The sequence below is a fragment of the Artemia sp. Qi Xiang Cuo genome, chromosome 8, assembly GCF_049724085.1.
Source record: "Artemia sp. Qi Xiang Cuo chromosome 8, ASM4972408v1, whole genome shotgun sequence".
NCBI lineage: Eukaryota > Metazoa > Arthropoda > Branchiopoda > Anostraca > Artemiidae > Artemia > Artemia sp. Qi Xiang Cuo.
This window is the reverse complement of record NC_142801.1, coordinates 34,234,641-34,256,052: the sequence shown is the minus strand read 5'-3', so window position 1 is coordinate 34,256,052 and position 21,412 is coordinate 34,234,641. Positions and strand designations below refer to the sequence as shown.

General features: G+C 39.3%; 1 protein-coding gene across 1 annotated transcript in view; it reads left to right on the top strand.

The window, feature by feature from the left end:
- Window positions 1–21,412, top strand: part of LOC148949349 (protein sly1 homolog) — a 204,263-nt gene that overhangs the window by 133,139 nt on the left and 49,712 nt on the right. The window contains exon 12 of the mRNA XM_089093385.1: window positions 15,582–15,729. Within this exon, the coding sequence (XP_088949511.1) occupies window positions 15,582–15,729 (148 nt within the window). The remainder of the gene's footprint in view (window positions 1–15,581; window positions 15,730–21,412) is intronic.

Below are 21,412 nucleotides of genomic sequence, written 5' to 3'. Positions count from 1 at the left end.
CCTGACTTTGCAGTCAATCAAGATGAATATACAGTGAATCAAAATGCTTTACCAGCATTAGTGGTTCACGACAGTTGCCTATACACAGATGAAGAAATCTAAAGTGAAGATTTAAAGACATTGTAGTATATACATGCATTTTATTAATAAACAAATTCACAAATATTTTTTAAGCACTTTACTCGTAGGGTACTGAAATCAATACTTTATAGGTCTGAAAGGATTTTTTCCACTAGAAAGTCGTTCACACGTAGATTGTCAACATAAATGTGGAGAAAATACTTGTAAGTATAGCCGCGAAATCGGAATACAAAATACAGTAGTGCATGGAAGCCACAGCTTTTAGTCGTTAGATCCTTAACCCTCTTCCGATTTTGAATAATAGTTTTCCCACTGCCCACAATATAGTTGCTGATGTGAGGCGTTTAAAATGTATAGGTTAGACAAAGAGGGTAAAAAATTCAATCGTTTTCATTTTTTGAAAGATGCACAGCCAATGACTCATCAGCACAGTCGACGGACTGCTATTAAAAGTAGTGAAGTATCGTTGACACTTTGGATTTTTCCAAGAAAGTCCAAAGGTAGACAATAGGATTTGTACTGGGACATGTAGGGGTCCATATTAAATACATTGATTATTTGACTGGTGTTCATGGCGCCAAGTCTAGTAGAACACTGCCTTCGGGAGTGATTTCCCAACAGGTTTCATATTGATTTAGTGAGATGAGTGCAATACTCTCAGACAATGGGTCAGCAAATGTATACTCTAATCGCACACTGCCCGTACGTACTATACTCATATCCTGTGTACCTGACAAATCCAGTACAATGATACCGTGTGTTTTAGCAAACATATCTTTAGTTATACCTTTTTCAAATAGTTACGAATCATGATCTAGGGTTTGCATGGTCAACTCATACAATTTTCTATAGCATTTATCAAAGGATTGATTGTAGAGTGGGATGCCATTTACTTTTCAGACAAGAGACGAAAGTCCAAACATCTCGAATTTATGCGGACATTTAGTCCATGATCCTATTGCACTGGCGCTTTTTACAAATGCCAATGCGAGTTTTGACGGAATTTCACCATTGATAAAGGATGAATCGGTGAAGGTGCGTGAGCCCATGGCAATATGACGTTGATTGGTGATTGTATGAGGAACAAGTAGTTTAATGTTATTGCAATTGGCTCTCAGTTTTTCCACTGCCAAAGCAACATAACTCATAACTTGCTGTTTGCTTACATTTGGTATTGGCGAGGTGAGGGAGAGACTTACATCAGGATTGGCAGTAAGTTCTTTTCTCTATATGAAATTGGAGGGTGCAAGCCTCAATATTATATCCACTTTAACATTGGGCGGCAGCCATTGGGGTATATTAAATATATCATGATATATTTTCCCAACTAGATGTAATTCACTAGTTGTAGCATTTTTAAGCGCATCTGTACTATCAGTATTAGTAATATAGTCATATCCATTTGAAATGCCCCTCAATTCATTGTATGATTTGGGTGACAGTAGCAGGAATTGCATATATCTCGTATAATTCGAGAGATTGTTGCCAGTGCTCAACAGTGTGCCATTGATGTTGACACTAATTTGACGAAATAGATTGTGTAATATACAATTTTTATAGGAGATTCCATCGACTCGAATTGGCATTGTATTATTGGATTTTCGGACTTTCATATGTAAATCTATAAATGTTGAAGACATGTCCATAAAGTAGTCTTCATTGGAATAAATTTGAAAGTGGATATTATCGAAGAGGGGTTGTTGTGGATAAAATTGTTCATAGTATCCATGCTTGACACTCACATCAACATTTTAAGCATTGAATAGATTCAATGAGGCGGTGATTGAAGGTTGGGAATCCTTATGCGGTAAATAGGACAGTTTAGGAGAAGAAATCTAGTTTTGATCTACCAATTCTCTTCCTGGGACTTTTTCTTCTGTTTACAGCCCGTGTCGGCTTTTTCCTTCTTTTCTTTGACAAGAGGGATGATGTTTTTCGTTTCCGACCTGAGTGGAGACTGATGAGTGATGCATTGTTTCTCGACCTTTTTAAGCCTTTACCATTTTGTTTTAATCTCTCGCCAAGGGTTCGTGCACTGGACCTAAGATTTTCCAAAGCACTTTTTTTAAATCCTTGCCAGAGCCCAAATCGTATAGTGTAGAGGACGCAATAGCTGTCACAGCCGGTAAAAGATATTTTCTAGCCAGAGGTAGCGAAGAGCGAAAGAGTTTATCAAACCAACTGCCAAGACCATATCCAGAGATTGACGTGTGTCCTTTATAATATTCCGATATATTGCCATGTTGTCTTGGACTGAGAGTATAAACATAGCAGTCAATATCAGGACAAATGCATACCACTTTTCTATTAGACATCTTGCTTTTGAACGATGGGACGAAAATGGCATGTAATCACAGCCAAACCTTTTGAAATTGCTATGGGATGCCCCAATTCAGTTCTCAGTGCTAACTGACAGAGTTCCAAATAGGAAATGTTTACGGGAATATATCGAAGATGCTTTATATTGTAATGGTGAATATGTTCTTGATTGGTTTTTCGTTCAAGAACACGTAGGAGGGGAACATTTGAATTACTAACCCGAGATGTTTCCACAAATGAGGAATATAGAAATATACAAGCGTCTGTGGAGAATGCAGGTGGATAGTCAGAAAAAATGAAATGAGTATTTCCGGCACTTTTGTCATTGAGTATATTGATCTTAAAGCCAAGAACATCCTTTAGGTTATCATTGAGAATAACCTTTTCACTGGCAATCGGTGAACTAATTTAGATCTTGCCCTCCTACTTTGAATAGTTGAAGTGAAAAGCTCCTTTTTTTTGAGCGGAAAGTCTTTTATTAATAGAACGACATAAATCATTCATACAGGTGAGTTCCTCGTAGGGTAATTCCATGTATGGATAATCCATCCAATTGATTTTTTGAATTTGTTCTTGATCACTTGAGGTTGGCGGCGGCCGATCATAGGGTCTAATTTTGATTTCATATTTACGATCCTTTCTCAGGATGTCGTAGGTATTTTTGAGAATACAGTCGACAAGAGCTACTTCATACTTTCTATTGTCTTCGAATTTGATGGTGGGGGAGAGTTTCGTCCAAAACTCACTTTTTCTATTCAAGTCATTGTAGAGAGGATCGAAAACATTGGACATAAAAGTCACATAGAAATCATTGGGCATTCCTAATATCTTCAGCACTCACACAAAAATCAAAATCTGAGTTGTATCCTAGCCAGCGAACAAGAATCTGTCTCTTGCCCTTATGAGTACGACTCTTTAATATCTTTTCAATTTGATATATTTCGCTAGTGTTTCTAATTTTTTGCAGTTCATATTCATAAGAGCCGCCGAGACTCTCATTATCTTTGCTATCTCGCAAACGATAAGTTAGGAGTGTGGTTTCCAGCATTTTGGACACTTTAAAAGTTCGATGCTCCATAAATACTTACCATTTTCAAAACTATTGGTGGTTCTGTTAATTCGAACAGCATCACCAACATTGAATTTCTTCTTCACATTTTTTTTTCTCTTTTTCACCCTTGGAGTATTGCTTTAGAAAAGCATCAAATGTATTTTCATTGTAGTGAACATCTCGAGGGCTTGAGTTGGACAGGGATCAATGGGGTCGATGGTTGTATATCTGCATGATTTTATCTTAATCATGAATAAAAGCCGCTGTATTTTACAGGCTACAATAGCTTGAAATTATTAGACGAATTTTTCTTTTTAATCGTTCAGCCACTGCAGCTTTTATCGAGATGTAACTATGATAAAGTGCTGTATTACATTTCGATAGAACTTTTTGCAAATGGGGATTAACGAATTCACTGCCACGATCCGATTGAATTTTTCTAGATGAATCGTGTTCTAGAATATTTTCAATTGCCCAAGCAAGTTCAACACCTCTCTTTGATCGTAGTGGAATTGCATAGGCATAGCGACTAAAGGCACTTATTGCCTCCAGAATATATTTGTAGGGTGCATTGTGACGTCGTTGAATCGCGTCTAAAGCTAAAAGATCCATTTGCATTATATGCAGACGGGAAAAGGATTTAGTTTGTCGATATTGTTTGCTGCGAAGCCTATGATTCCGATGCAGTGTGTAACTCGGTTCGTTCATTCTCTAGATACTATTTTGCATTTTTCAATGTGGTGGTGCCGGAGACAACTTTAGAAAGCGTTTTGAGAGAACTTAAACTCCTCGCTTCACCAATATTTTCATAGACACCTTTCAGAACTTTATCCATTTTGAACGTAAACACGTAGTGTAATGTCCACTCCCTTTTGCACACTGGAGGATGAATCAATTCGTCTTCGCTTTTGACTAGCAGCCACAGGTGTTGTAAAATCATTGCTGCTGCTGCTATTAGTATTTTCAAATATTGAATCTTCTTCTTCTTTTTTAAATGGTGTTGGTGCTGGTGTTGGAGGAGGACTATATTCTCTTAGTTTCTTAAGAATTTGATTATTGCCAATAAGACTTTTGGGGAAGTTTGATACAATTAGAAAGGTGTATAGATTATTGTCAAAGGATAAAAGTACTTTACGATTCGTCACCATATCACAAATTAAATCAACTAGATTATAAATTTTTCCCTGAATTATAATTTGTTTACCTGTGCTATCGACTTGAACTTGTTCATCAGCAGTTTCAAACATGAGATATGATAATACTCTTTTACTTTGTTCTCGATAGGTCACTGGCAGTAGGTTGCCAATTTTCGATACAATTGAATTGAATTCCTTCTCCTTTGATGCTGCTGCAGAATCATGAGGAGATGTTTTCTGTTTAGAGGGATCAGTGGCGACAGCGACGGGTCTCTCACGATAAGGTTTATGTTTGTCCACACGTCGCAATGCATCTTGGAGTAAAAGTAGTTTTTTATCATCGGCAATATTCTCATCATTAATGAATTTGCTTAGATTGTCTTCAAAATGTTCGACGGGTGAGAGGACAAGTTCAAATGGTGTCAATTTATAGGGTTTAGCCATTCTCTAGAGAAAACTGTTTACAAGTCCTGCAATTATTGGCAGTAAAAGTGTGAAAAAGCTACCGCCCGCTTGAAGGAGCCGTGTTTTTTTTTTATTTTTTTACCTTGTTTTTACAAGCCAAGGCGCGTATAGTGGAACGATGTTTCTTTGTCTGTTGTGTAACACCTTCTGGCAGTTGAACATTGCCCTCAGTTAAATTTAAACAAAGTTCAGATATTAGATTAATGAAATATTTGTCAACACCATGTTTGAGTATGCCCTTCCTGAGCAAGGGTTTTGAAGTGCTTAAAACGGAAAATAAATGCCGTTGTTCGTGTAGTTTCTTCAGTGTCATAACGTCAACTAATAGCCTTTTCTACTGTTCACTGGAATATATACTGTAATTTCATTGTTGAAAATATCGGTGACTACACGTAGATCCTCGGGTGTGCTCTGTTTAGGATCCAGCAAAATGTAACTGTATGGTTTGTTAGTCGCCTGAGTGTACGCTGACAACAGAACTTTAGGGGCGCCTGGGTATATCTGTTTGTTGAGAGTTATGAGTGAGCTAGAATCACGAACAACCCGATAGAAAGTATAGATAGTGCAATTCAAAGCAAGGGTTCCCATACATTTTCTCTGATGAAACGGATTGTGTAGAACTTGGGTTATGGAAATGTGTTCATGGTGGAAGTGAACGGTGAACAGTTGTAGCATTTCCTGTGAGAACTGTTCAATGGATTCAGCCAAATCTTCAATAATCAACCACGAGTTCGATTCAATACTATTGAAAACATCAAGTCCCCGTATGAATTGTATTGGTAGGGTTGTGGCAATAGCTTTTATTTGATCATAGGACTCCTTCCAAATACTATAGCAATATTAGATTTTTTTCGGCTTTTACAAGAACATTTTATCGCAATTTCGAATTATTCTAGTTAAGAGTGTTGTTTTCCCCGACATTGAGGGCCCACACAGAAACGACCTGAAGGGTGTTTTAAATTGATACATGTTGTTGCTTCTGCTGCTGCTGCTGTTGGACTACAACTAACTGTAAATCATACATGCCCAATGAATAAGTAGTAGTAGCAATAATTTTCCCATAGATCTATCTAGTACTGGTTAACAACAAAAAAACAATATTTCATGGCAGCATTTATTTCGACAACATGAAAAAAAATATTTGTTCAACAGGAACTGCAAGGAAAAGAATGACAATTGTTCAACAAGAACAACAACAATATTTCATGGCAGCAATTACTTCGACGCTGCATGAAAACTCTATTTGAACAACATGAACTGCAATGATAAAAATGACACTTATTGTCTTTAAACACTTTTTTGTCCATCAACATGAACAACACTTATTGTCTTTAAACACTTTGTCCATGAAGAGCAACACTTATTGTCTTTAAACACTTTGTCCATCAACAGCAACACTTTATTTACATTAGTAGCAAACACACACTTTTCTGTACAAAACATGAGCACTTGAAAAAAACACTTGAAAAAAAACACACTTGAAAATTCTGAACTAGCACAGTTGAACATAACAGTGAATTTAAAGGTGGGGTCCCCCCCCCCCCGGGGTCGCGGGGCCGAAGGCCGGCCGGCCGTGGGTGGCACCCCCCACCCCCTGGGCGGCCGCGGGAAGGGCCCCCCCGGGAACGGTAGGGGTGAAAAAACTGTATACAATAGTTGTCGTCACTGCTGCTACAGGTTAGTAGTTGGGTCAGTGGTGGTGGTTAGATTGGGTTAGATGAGGTTGGGTTAAGATGAGGTTGGAGCATTTAATTTATGAATGGGATTGGTGGTGGTGGTTAGTTGGTTAGTTCAGATTAGGTTAATTTATCCAGACCAAGTTGATTACGATAGTTAATGCATTCAACTCGGTCTAAAAAATGATTGTGAACATGTGGCAAAACACTCAAACTATTCTCTAACAAATGGGCTTTGTCAGATATACATGACTGTGCCTTGCTTTCTTTTCTTACACCACAATTTCTTTACTGTTGAGAGTTAATTGCAAGCACCTGTGCTCTCGGAACTAGGTTACTTTCTACACAGTCTCTATATACGCTCATGTTGAAATTGCTCTTTACAAAATGTTTGGGCACCCCTTTACACGCCTTCTTTTCGTCCCCACCATGAGTTTTCACGCACTAAACTTTAGGGCCAGGGAATACCCCCCTGGATATCAAATCACTCCCCGTCTCTGATTTTAACATTAATAGTTGGTTGGGGGCTTGATGTTTCACCAACTCTGGGTAAAGTGATGGATTCCAGTTGGGGAAATCCATCCACGAGCTGATGTGTTCCCCCTTTTATAAATCACCCAATAAATCTTCGGTCCCATTTACCTTTAGCAGCAGAGAATCTGTATCCCCATAGTAAACTTTAACCGCCCCCTCCGGGGGCCATTGCACCTTGCACACATTGTAAAAAAACGACACTATGAGCTTTTTTGAAATTTCTAGTACTGAACTACCGCCTGCTATATTCTTGTTCAGTACCACATTTCGCTTTTTCCTGTGTAGAAGAACCATGCCAGCCTCTATGCTCGTGAATGATGTAAAATTGGGGTCGGTAATAATTCGTACACACTCTAGAGGGTCAGTCACGAAGTCACTGAGAGATCTATTACGTAAGCTTTCACACATTTTGACAAACGCTGAATTTAGGATGAGCTTGTACAAGTCCTTCTCTACCTTCGAGTTTGCCCTAGAGCGTTTATCGACAAAAGTATCGATAAACGTTTTCAAATAAGGTTTCTGATTGAACTGCAGGACCCTATGTATTTTGGTGATCTTGAAACCATTGTTCACCCTCCAGTGCAAAAGCACATGGTGAACAACGATATTCTCTTTAGGGTCCAAATCAGTAATCAGTTTTTGTTTAGAGGGAGTCCAATGCATCCCCACATCCTCAAGCAATGATCGATTGTAGGGGCTCAGCGAGTCCCTGGTCACTGGTCGATTGATACAGGGAAAAACAAAATCTTTGACTGAGTCGTGAAGCGCCAGCGGAATGTGACCGTCAATTTCATAGAACCATCCTTGTGGCCCGTTGTCCTCGACGGTGTTAATGTCGGGGAACTCACAAGGATTCTCAAGCCATTGATAGTTCCCACATGGCAAAGAGTAGTGGGACATTGCCGAGGGGTATAACCAGTTCATGTCCAAGAACACTACATTTGAATTTACACCGGTGCTTTGTCTGCTCGGATCGGTTGACAAGACGCGGTCCCCATGAAAAACATACCCTCCCCTCATTGAACGCTCTACAAAAAGGTGTTGATCTACATCTGTGATTAGGCCTATTTCCTCCCTACTAATTTTTAAATCAAATCCATCACTAAATGGGGTGTGGAAAAATAATATCCTATATCTAACCCGAACTCTGAATAGATTTGGTCTGTATTCTTACAGACTATATCCAACAGAGTTAAAACGTCACTGGCCAAGTACAGTCTACAATAATCCCACCCATTTTTACAATTCCCCTTAGCCCACACCTTCTTGGCAAACTCATACTCCTCGGCTGTGCATTCACTGTTGGTCAGTGAATTGTAAAAAGCTTCAATTGGAGGTAGTTTCACCTCACTTAAGCGAGCGCCAGAACAGTAATAATCATATGCGTATACGCCTTTGCAGGTTAATAGATTATACATTTCACTGTCTGGAAAGTGCTGATTAAGCAAGGGAAAGCTATCGAAATTGTCGCTTTTCTGTGCTTGAATCAATTGGCTCAATGCCTTCGGAAAAAAACTAAAACAACCTAAAAACCTGATTTTATTCCAGCACGTACGTCCATTATCCACTGCCCACTTTTCGGCCGATTTGGTAATAATGTTATAGGAAAATGTATTATTTACCCATGGACTGTCTACTCCCACTCCCTCCCTGTGCATACGTGCCAGTACCGTCTAAATAAATTTTAAATCATAAATAGAGTTGTGGATGCAAACTGGGATAAAAACTGCTGGCTGACGTTTAAGTTACATGATTGATGTGCTACCCCCCTAACATTACGACCCCCCGAGGATATTTCCTGCCACATGTGATCGTGGTCTCTGACTTTCCCCCTCCCCCCTCTTTTCCCTTTTTCCCCTTATCCTCCTCTTCAAACTCCCCCTTACAAACCCAACATATTTTTTGATTTTTAATCGCGAGACGATCCTCTACAGACAACACCATTGGATAATGGGTATTTCTCAAACGAGAATTAGCACCATTATCCGTGCCAATCAGTTTAGTTAATGCGTTGACGATACACTTATTCTCGTCCAATTTCTCGTCTATTTCTAACAACTTCATGGTGTTAGAACTGTCTCTTTGTGCATGAGCATAGGACAAAGCAATTGCCTGGTATTCTTTGATACGGTTTGGATATTGGGGGTCATTCATCTCCACCAGCTTGGCTTCACAGTCCAAAGATATTTTGTTTCACTTGAGAAGGGTGTTTTGGAAGATTTTAAAGCGTAAAATGGACCTATCCCCAGAAACCGTTTCCACTGTCTGATAGTCATGCCAGCTACAATGCTGCATATGACCCCGTAGTTTTATATCGCTATGGAATCAAGACAGGCATGTCGGGCAGTAGAAACACTCCCCCCTATGCTTACCACCCCCCAGAACTCTACTAATGTCGGTAATCGGGGTAAAAGGGCCAATTGCATTCGGTTCACTAGGGGGTGTGTATAACAACCACACCCCGTGTTTAACCAAATCATTTGACGGATTCCATACTGAAGAAAACAATCCTCTCTTTTGAAAATAAGTTTAATCTTAAAATCCTGGCCAGAACTGAACCACTGCCATGCTAATATTTAAATAGGCAGTGTCTCGTTCAAAAATATCAATGCTTCTTAGCGCTGCTGATACTTTTCACTTCCAGCACAAGATACATATAGCGGAAAAATCATAGCCTTCCTCCCCATGTACAACCCAATGATCTGCAATCATCTTGGTAGCGTCACGTGCTAGAGACTCGTATGCTGATATGAGGAAAGCATACATGAAACATTTTTGACCTGTTTCAAAACAGATCTTCTGGACACCTTTACAACCTACTAGATCTGGATTATAATTTAAAATAGTATCCCTCTCAGACCTCGCCCCCCCTCTTAAAATAAAAGCTTTCTTAAATTTACAAATATTAACGCTTAAATTTTCAATAAATAAAACTACAGACCCGCTCCCATTTTCGTTATATTTCTCAAGATGCGCAATAATTTGATCTACCCAATCCATGAAAGCACCCACAAAATTTTCTAAGTTTGATTAAATTACGCTCATCTTAGAGTGTATATAATAATAATAAACCTCGCTTTCCCCCTCATTTAAATAAAAAACCTTTAAAACGATAGACATCTTAATTGAATCCCTACCTCCCCACAATTGAATTAGATTCTACAGTAGCGCACGAATTATATCTACATAGTCATTCACAATTTCTACGGGATCAAACACAAATTTTCCCCCCATTAGTGAATTAAAAGGATCCCCAAACGTCGCAGTGTAAACAACTATTGCATTTAAAATTGTATTCGACAATTGAAAATCGGGAAAAGTTGTACCCCCCTCCCCCTCTTGTATATCATCCCCTCCCCCTCCCCCAAGTTGTTCAACAATATCTGGGGTATGTTCCACTTCAGTTGTTTGAAGTGGATTCGTTAGGGTATCGGAGGCTGGAGGAGGAGGAGGGTTCCCCGTTAATTCGTTTGTAAAATCCTCCAGAAGCTGTAGTGTATTTGGGCTCAAGTCCCCCTGCCCAGCTGTGCTATTATCTATATTAAAAAGAAAATCGTTTATAAACTCATAAATATTTAACAGTACTTCCAGTAGAGAGTCACTCCATGGGGAATTGTTTTGTTAGTCCACCGATGCGCCCTCTCCCTCACCAGCTGATGAGGAAAATGGTGAATATGGGACCAATGATCGTACAATCTATAAATGAAAAATAGCTTATTTTCAAAGTGTTCAAATCATCCCTACTGTTTTTAAAATTTGGATTATTATTTAAAGTCAGCGCTTAGTAGTAGCATTTGGTTAATTCATCTGAAAGTTCCAACTTAAGATATTTACAATCTAACACAACGCTTTACATAGAAGGCGGCAATTTGTTCAAAAAAAGAGATAGTCAAATATTTAAACTACTAAAACTAAAATAATTAAGTGCTAGTTTTTTTTTTCGTGGTGCTTTTTGGACCCGCAGCGCATCCCGCAGCGCTTCTATAGGACCATGGTATTTCCTGACGCGCTTCCTCACAATGCGTCTTGAGCCCGCAGCGCTTCCCGCAGCGCTTCCCGACCCTCCCCCTTTACATAATGCCCGTCAAAAGTTGAAATATTCGCTTAGACTGCATAAGTCGCTATTTTTCTCTAATTCCACACAGATTCAGTGAACTCATGAGTTTAATTATGGTAACCTGTCGCGTGCGAGTCTTCTGATTTCCAAGATTGAACTTCAGACGAGAAAAATACCGGAAACCGTTAGCTTGGTTTCCCCTCGTTGAAATCTTGGCATGATAGAAAGCTATTTAGAAATATTCAGTGTAAATTAGAACGCTGATATGTAAGAGATAGATAAAAGGAATAATCTCTCTCTTAAAACTATGTGAAGAATAGCATTCACAGAGTTTCAAAGGTATCTAAAACTGTATGTGATAGTGAAGAGATAGGAATGCATAGAAAATAGTAAAGATTAGAAAAAAAGAGCGGTTTGACAAGCAAAAAAATTATATTTAGGTATTTCTGAGTGGATGGAACAGTGAAATTTAAAACGGGGTGTTGGGAGGGGATTAGAGTGAAAAGAACATTTTAATATCTTCGACAAGGTTGTATTAGGTTGAAAAATCGGTTTGTTTTGATATTTCTTGGTCTTGAATAATAGAAAACAGTGAAAAGACAAAAGTAAAGAGTAAAAGGGTCTCTAACAGCTAAAAATAGCTTATTTGATTAAAAAAAAATACTCACGTCTTCAAATTGATCAACCACTTGACTGGAAGCTGGAGGCTTGACCATTACATGATAGGGAGCCATTGGTTGGTCTATGACTGGCCTGAAGGAGCCATCCCTTCTATCTTGCATGGAAGGCACAGGACTTGACGGAAACAGCTGAGGAGAGTGCACTGGCACTTGATGGGGAGCTGATAGCTCAGATATTGCGTGAGAAGGATCCAATGTTTGGTCTACGGCTAGTCTTGAAGTCCCAGGCATTGTATCTTGTCCTGAAAGCCCTGCTGTATGATTGGGGTTCAAATGGATCATATCATGTCCATCACTATCTTTCGCAGTCGGGCTAGTGATATACCGGGCTCGTGCAGCCGAGGCTGCAACTTGACGAGGCGGCATTGAGGCTCGATTAGAGGGGCTTGCATATATACGGCATCGATGTCGCTGGCTTGTATAGCGAAATTCTCCACCCGTGTGGCCCATTGTCTTTTCGGTTTTTGACTAGACTGCATTGGGGCTGGCACTGATCGGGCTGTCTCACCCACTCTTGCTCCCTTTACAGCTGGAGGAGGCGTGCATTCTTCGCTATATGCGTTACCCCTAGCTCTTTTTACAGCTGGAGGGGCCGAAATACATTCTTCATAATTTTCCTTAAAGAAGAGAAAAAATTAGTATCAAAATAATTTTCCCCTTTATTTTAAAGAAAGAAATTAGTACCTCCTTTTACAGACTTTATTGTCAGACATAATTTGTCTAGTAAAGCATTTATCTCAAAGAAGCCCCCTCCTCCACCCCTTTTCAGCAAAGCAAAAAGTAAAAATTTCGCGAGAAATATATTAGACTTAGAAATCAAACGTTTTTATTAGACAACTTGTAAAAATATTAAATGTTCCAGTCTATAGGCTTTAAATTAGATAAAAAAAAGATCGTTAACCCAGTGGCCTATAGGCCTAAATTTTGCAAACATAGGTTAAAATGCTATTCAATTTACACATAATATAAGCTTCATGCAACTCCCAAAGACTTTTCTTTCTAGCCTTGCATATCAGCATTGCACAGTTTGTTTTCATTTTACAATGATGGCGATAGAATTGAGGCATTATCCTCTCCCTCTTCCCTTTTACATAATTTACTTGCAACGAGGCTGTTAGAAGTGAGGCATTGCCCCCTCTCCCCCCTTTTACATAATGTCCTAAATATATTGTTAGACCTTAATTTGAAATAATCTGTTTCACTTCTCCAAAATAGAGCGTCGCGTCTGCGCTTAATTATTGCAAATGCATATTGTGTTTTAATTTTGACGGAAGAACAGTTTCTTTGACGTTCGTAAACAAAGCCGGAAAAGGGTGATAGCTAATTTTAACCTCGCATAGAGCATTGTGTCAAAACAGAGCGGCATTTTCTTTAAAAATTGACAGAAGTCAGTAGACACTTTAAATCACATTAATTTAACGAAAAGAAAATTATTTCTATTTGCGAGAATTTTGGTTGTAAAACAATGGGGGAGGGGGTTAGGTTTTGAGGGTAAAAAGAATATATTTTATGTTTTCTATCGAGTATAAAGATTGTATAGTGATGTTTGTATTAGAGTATGAGGGGGGGGAGGGGTGACCACCTGAATATACTGGAGGGTGACCAAGGAAAAAAATTTTATTTTAAAATAAAAAATAAAAATTTACTTATTTGGTAAATTTTATTTGCCAAGGCTTCTAATTCATCAATATTATCCATTGTTGTATCAACTAAGTCAAAATACTTTCTGATAATTAAATCACATTGCATGTCCGTTATATACGAAATCTCAAGGGTGAATTGTTATGTAAGCAAGCCCTCTGATTGACTGAGAAGGAAACACGTAATCTAACGGTTTCCTATTTCTGGAAACTCATAACATTCGCCTCGAGCGTTCCCAAAACAACAACAACAACAAATAGTGTTTCCTATTTCTGGACACCTTGACATTCGCTGAGAGCGTGCACTTACAACAACAACAACAACAAATAAATTGACCTTGACATTCGCTGAGAGCGTGCACATACAACAACAACAACAACAAATAAATCGACCTTGACATTCGCTGAGAGCGTGCACTTACAACAACAACAACATCGACCTTGGAAAAAAGAGGTCATTGACCCCATTAACCACGTGTTCTCCCTAGGGAGGCTATGCCCATATTTGGTGTTAAAAAAAGTTGTAGGTGGCAGCAGGGGTGGGTGACACGAGTAGCACCTCCCTCTCTACTAATTGTAAGTTTTAATTGTAAGTAATAATTGTAAGTGGGAAATATTGTAAGTCCAATTCAGTGACTCTACACTCTAATAACATGAGTCTGTCAGTGTCTCCTTGTCCGAGGTACTTACGGCTTAAGTTTCAGGCCGTTCAGAAAAATGGTTAATGTCCCTTTTGGGCCCCATTTTCAGGTGAACTACTATATTTTCTTAATTTTACTTTTTTTGGGATGCGAATTGGGGCCCTTTGACTTAAGGACTATCAGATTTAAGTTTGAGCCAATCGGAAATCCAATATCAAAGAGCCTATCCCTCTTCCTTTTTCCACCATAAAACACATCTGTAAACAATTTGCATATATCACAGCACTAGCCATAGGGGCTGTGGAGTTCATGTCCGCCCGGTGAGGGGCACTTATTCGACTATTCTGAGGAAAATGATTATTTGGAAATTCTTATCGGATGTCTTGAGAGACTATGGAGGGCCAGAGTAGTAAAAAGGTTGTTGGAGGAGAGGTGGATGCCCTCCAATCACCTTCAACCATTAAAAAAAAACACTAGAACAAATGAGCCTAACGAATGAGCTACCTCCAAACCTCCACGACCACCCCTTACATACGAAGGGGTCGAAGAAAAAAAAAATAATACGGTTAAGTATCTCTAAACTAAGGCAGTGCTAGAGCACTGAAGATTAAATATATATCGGTATTGACCGTTTATTTTTTTTGGGCCGCATATACCTTTCGGAACAAATGCGCCGCCGTACGGTAATATGACCTCAGAAACTGGGAAACTGAATTGATTATTTTCTGATAATTCTAATTCTATTGGCTGTCTCAGAATTTTTAAACTTATTAGCAGTTTGGTCCTCTTAGGACTTAAATTGCTGTTTTGCGTCGCAAAAGGTTGGAAAACGCTACTTTGCTGTGATGTGGTCTCTTTTGCTACTTCGAAAAGCCGCTAGAATTTTCAATATCTGTTCGAATGAGTCCATCCTCAACAGTCCAAGGCCTACCCAGAAAGTTTGGAAAAACTCAGCCTTTATTATCATTGCTATTAACAGCTGGAAATTATTCCAGAAAAATTAGAATTTTTAGCGTAGACGCAATTGAATGATTTGGCGTGGATTGATCCGAATGTTCCGTTTTTTAGGCGCTCTTTTTGCTAGTATTTCTGTATTGAATATTAAGTAAATGTGCGTGTGGGATTTATATATTGTGTAATATCTCTATGCTATACAGAGTTTAACTTTCGATCCCAACTTGAAAGCCGAGCCTTCCAAAACACGTGTTTAAAACTATTCAATTTGTGCCTGTTTTACCACTAACAATGATCCCAACGTTCTTAGTACTTAAAATTAACATTTCTTGCTTTCTCCTTTGTAGGGCATATTCTCAGCCACAGATATCCACCACCACTGGCGGTGACTACTACTTTGGGGGTGGCACAAAGGCTGCTTCTCTTTTTAGCAAACTTGCAAAAACTTCAGCATCATTCATGGAAGGTGTAAAGAGCCTAGTCGTAAAGCAACATGTATGTTTCTTTTAAATATTCCAATTCTTTTATTTTGTATGTTACTTACAGTATCACTTCTAGTTTTGAACTTATTCAGAAGAGTTATACTTTTGATTCCTATCCACCCCCTCCCGCCTTCACGATGTGTTTTGTTCGCTTTAAACCTCCACCCTTGGATTGTGTAAAAAAAAAAGAAAATTACTGTGTGAAGCTTGGATTTGATATTGCAAATAAGAATTACTTGCAAATTGGTTGGTAAATCAACCAAGTAGTGTTGAAATGGTCCAAAAATAACTATATAAACATTGTTTAAAAATAACTAATAAAAAAATTTGTGTGTTTCTCCTTGCTTTGTCAACTCTCAAGCATATGTTTAATCTGACAAAAAAGTCTCAGAGTTCGTTTCTTAAGAAATCAACTTCTTATGCAATCATTTTGCTTATTTATGGGATTGAAAAAGAATACCCTGAGCTTTCAAGATGTATTGTAAGCAGTTCAAATTAGTATATGCCTATAAAGTTGGAAAAATGACTCTCAATCTCTTCCAACATTGAATAGGCTGGCCTTCTTTATCATCGATGTCTTGGGAGGTCTTCAAGGTAATCCTTTGCTATTTGCTCATCAGTGATGTGAAGCTTGAAATTATTCGACATGTATTTTCTGAAAAAAACGGTCTCCAAACTGTTTTTTTTTCGGATTCTTCTTGATTTATGCATTGAAGACTTTCTTCTCCCGTATTGGCTTCAACTTTGACTGGCATATGGATAAATTACGTAAAAAAAAATCATTTCGAAGAGGGCGTGTCACAGGATTAAATATTAGAATGTTCATAAATTAGAAGCAGCGTCGGTGGTTGTTTCCTCCCAAACTTCCAATTTTAAAGGCTTATGCTCTGTTTGTTTTTTTCACCTCTTTTTTTGTTTTATACCTCTCCTTGTAACTTTGAACAGGCCTCTTTGCCAAAGTGTATATTATTAGTGCTTGCGGTAGATATGGGAGATTCTCAGTATATAATAACTTCACTGATTGCTCGCTTATACATCTTTATATTTGTTTGAAAAACAGGACTGGGAGGAGATACTCTGAAGTGTCTTCTGACCGGATGCCCTTTGAAAAATTGGGGCGTGGGCTAATTGCCCATTAATTTCTTTGACCCTTAAAAAAACTAGAAGTTTCAGTATCCGGTCAATTGAGCCCCATCAAAAGTTAATACGACCACTCCTTCCACAAAAATCTTATATTCTATTTATATGCAATTAACTCCTAAGTTATACCCCTATTTCAACCCCTAAGTTATAGCAATTTGAATTTTGGACTATATTTGGAAAAAAATGGCTATTTCAAAATTTGATAAAATCGTTGATGATGCATTTGGGGGAAAAGGACAAAAGGAGGGGGGTAATACTAAGGGGTGGGCGGGACTGGCTGTGCACAAACTTCCCGTGGTGGCCCTGTTTTCACTAATCTTAGTGCACAACTAAAAAAACAATAAAACATCAAAACCTTATTGCCGTTATAACCGTTAGTTTTCTATTGTCTAAAACTTAGTAACAGAAAAAAAATAATTACATTATTAACTTTACATAAGAGATAACCACTCACAAGCAGTAAGCTATATAGAGCTATCCTCCCATTTGCGCTGCAAATGTAAGGATATTAGGGGGTCGGATTTAATGCTAGGGGGTGTGTCATTTGAGGCCTCTCCAAAGTTTATACGACCACCTTTTCCATAAAAACCTTATATACCCCCCGTAGCATAAGTTACTGCCCTTCTTCCGGGCTCTGGGGGAGGTAAGTTGACCCCGAAGTTTTTGTTATCTGATCGTTGGACTACTTGAAAAAAACTAGCAATCTCAAAATTTTGATCGGATACATTTGGTAAAAAGGATGTGTTTGGGTGTGAGGGGGGGGGGTAGTTGCCCTCCGATAACTTCTGACTAATAAAAAGGTAACTAGAACTTTCAATTTTAAATCAAATGAGCCACTTCTGAAGTTTATACGACCTCTCCTTACATAAAAACCTTATATACCCCGGGACATAACTTAAAACACTTGCCCCTTGGCTCTGGGGGTTTGTGTCAACCTCGGAGTTTCTATTATCTACCGTTTGAACCATTTTTAACAAAATGGCTATCTAAAAATTTTTATCGGATGAGTTTTGGGAAGGGGGGGGGGGGGGGGGGGGCTTATTGCCCTTCGATCTCTTTTAACTATTTAAAAGTCAACTAGAACTTTCAATTTTCAATCAAATGAGCCCTCTCTGAAGTTTACACGAGTATCACTTCTATAAGAACCATATCTGCCCCCAGGGCATAACTTACAACGCCTGTCCCAAGGCCCTGGGGGGCTGTGTCTACCCGGAATATTAATATCTGACGAACAAAGTGGTTACGTCAACCTTTTTATTGGATGGGTTTGGGGAAGAAAGGCGCGGAGGGAAGAGGGTATAGTTGCCCTCTGATCTTTTTTTTACTCTGAAAAAGTTAATTAGGACTTTCAATTTCCAATCAAATGAGCCCTCTCTGGAGTTTATATGCGCATCCCTTCTATAAGAACCATATTTTCCCCAAGGGTATAATTTACAACGCATATCCCCGGGCCCTGGGGGGCTGTGTTGACACCGGATTTCTTTTTATCTGACCTTTGAACTTTTTTTTAACAAAATGGTCATCTCAAAATTTTTATTGGATGGGTTTGAGGGAAAAGGGAGTGGAGGGGGAGGTGCTAGTTGCCCTCCGATCACTTTAGACTCTTAAGAAGTGAACTAGAACTTTCAATTTCCAATCAATTAAGCCCTCTCTGAATTTTATACAAGCATACCTTCTGTAAGGAGAATTTGCCCCCAAGGCATATCTTACAACACCTGCCCCCGGGCTCTGGGGGGTTGTGTCCATACGAGAATCCCTTCCATAAGGACCATATATGCCCCCAGGGAATAACTTACAACGGCTTCCCTTGGCCCGGAGGGGGGGTGTCAACACTGGAGTTTTTGTTATCTGATATTTGAACTATTTTTAAAAAAAATGGCTATTTCAAAATTTTTATCGGCTGGGTTTGGGAGAAAAAAGGCGTGGGGGGGGCTGTTGCACTTGGATGTCTTGTCTCTTAAAAGGTAAACTAGAACTTTCAATTTCCAATCAAATGAGCCCTCTCTGAAGTCTATACGAGCATCCCTTCCATAAGAACCATATATGCCCCAAGGGCATAACTTACAACGCCTGTCCTCGGGCCCTGAGGGATTGTGTCAACACCGGAGCTTTTGTTATCTGACTTGGACTATTTTTAACAGAATGTCTATCTAAAAAAAATTATTTGATGTATTTGGGGGAAAAGGGCGAGAGGGCTAACTGCCCTCTGATCACTTTTACTGTTAAAAAGTAAACTAGAAATTTCAAATTTCCAATCAAATGAGTCCTCTCTAAAGTTTATACGAGCATCCCTTCCATAAAAACCTTATATGACGCAAGTGCATGACTCACAATGCTTGCCCCCGGGCCCTAGGGGGTGGTCTCGACATCAGAGTTTTGTTATCTGACCTTTGAACTATTTTTAATAAAATGGCTATCTAAAAATTTTTATCTGATGTATTTGGAGGAAAACGCGTGGGAGGGGACTAGTTCCCCCTCCTATCTCTTTTGACTCTGAAAAAGTGAACTAGAACTTTTAATTTCCACTCAAATGAGCCCTATCTGAAGTTTATACGAGAATCCCATCTATAAGAACCATATTTGCCCCCAGCGCATAACTTACGGCGCCTGCCCCCAGGCCCGTGGGGGGGTGTCGACCCGGGAATTGGTGATATATGATCTTTGAACTACTTTTAACAAATTGGCTATATCAAATTTTTCATGGGGTGTATTTGGGGAAAGAAGGGCGTTCGGTGGGGGGGGGGGAGGGGTGCTAGCTTCCCTTCAAAACACTTTTGACTTAAAAAGTGAACTGGAAATTTCAGTTTCCAATCAAATGAGCCCTCTCTGAAGTTTTTACGAGTATTCCTTCCATAAGAACCTTTTTTCCCCCAAGGGCATAACTTACAACGACAGCCCCTGAGTCCTAGGTGGTTGTGTCGACATCGGAGTTTTGTTCTCTGACCATTGAAGTAATTTAACAAATTGTCTTTTTCAAAATTTTAGCTGATGCATTTGGGGAAAAAGGGCTTGGGGGGGGGCTTATTGCCCTTCGATCTCTTTTGACTATTTAAAAGTCAACTAGAACTTTCAATTTTCAATCAAATGAGCCCTCTCTGAAGTTTACACGAGTATCACTTCTATAAGAACCATATCTGCCCCCAGGGCATAACTTACAACGCCTGTCCCCGGGCCCTGGGGGGCTGTGTCTACCCGGAATATTAATATCTGACGAACAAAGTGGTTACGTCAACCTTTTTATTGGATGGGTTTGGGGAAGAAAGGCGCGGAGGGAAGAGGGTATAGTTGCCCTCTGATCTTTTTTTTACTCTGAAAAAGTTAATTAGGACTTTCAATTTCCAATCAAATGAGCCCTCTCTGGAGTTTATATGCGCATCCCTTCTATAAGAACCATATTTTCCCCAAGGGTATAATTTACAACGCATATCCCCGGGCCCTGGGGGGCTGTGTTGACACCGGATTTCTTTTTATCTGACCTTTGAACTTTTTTTTAGCAAAATGGTCATCTCAAAATTTTTATTGGATGGGTTTGAGGGAAAAGGGAGTGGAGGGGGAGGTGCTAGTTGCCCTCCGATCACTTTTGAATCTTAAAAAGTGAACTAGAACTTTAAATTTCCAATCAAATGAGCCCTCTCTGAATTTTATACAAGCATACCTTCTGTAAGGAGAATTTGCCCCCAAGGCATATCTTACAACACCTGCCCCCGGGCTCTGGGGGGTTGTGTCCATACGAGAATCCCTTCCATAAGGACCATATATGCCCCCAGGGAATAACTTACAACGGCTTCCCTTGGCCCGGAGGGGGGGTGTCAACACTGGAGTTTTTGTTATCTGATCTTTGAACTATTTTTTAAAGAAATGGCTATTTCAAAATTTTTATCGGCTGGGTTTGGGAGAAAAAAGGCGTGAGGGGGGGGGGGCTGTTGCACTTGGATGTCTTGTCTCTTAAAAGGTAAACTAGAACTTTCAATTTCCAATCAAATGAGCCCTCTCTGAAGTCTATACGAGCATCCCTTCCATAAGAACCATATATGCCCCAAGGGCATAACTTACAACGCCTGTCCTCGGGCCCTGAGGGTTGAGTCGACATCGGAGTTTTTGTTATCTGACTTGGACTATTTTTAACAGAATGTCTATCTAAAAAAAATTATTTGATGTATTTGGGGGAAAAGGGCGAGAGGGCTAACTGCCCTCTGATCACTTTTACTGTTAAAAAGTAAACTAGAAATTTCAAATTTCCAATCAAATGAGTCCTCTCTAAAGTTTATACGAGCATCCCTTCCATAAAAACCTTATATGACGCAAGTGCATGACTCACAATGCTTGCCCCCGGGCCCTAGGGGGTTGTCTCGACATCAGAGTTTTGTTATCTGACCTTTGAACTATTTTTAATAAAGTAATCGTCTAAAAATTTTTATCTGATGTATTTGGAGGAAAACGCGTGGGAGGGGACTAGTTCCCCCTCCTATCTCTTTTGACTCTGAAAAAGTGAACTAGAACTTTTAATTTCCACTCAAATGAGCCCTATCTGAAGTTTATACGAGAATCCCATC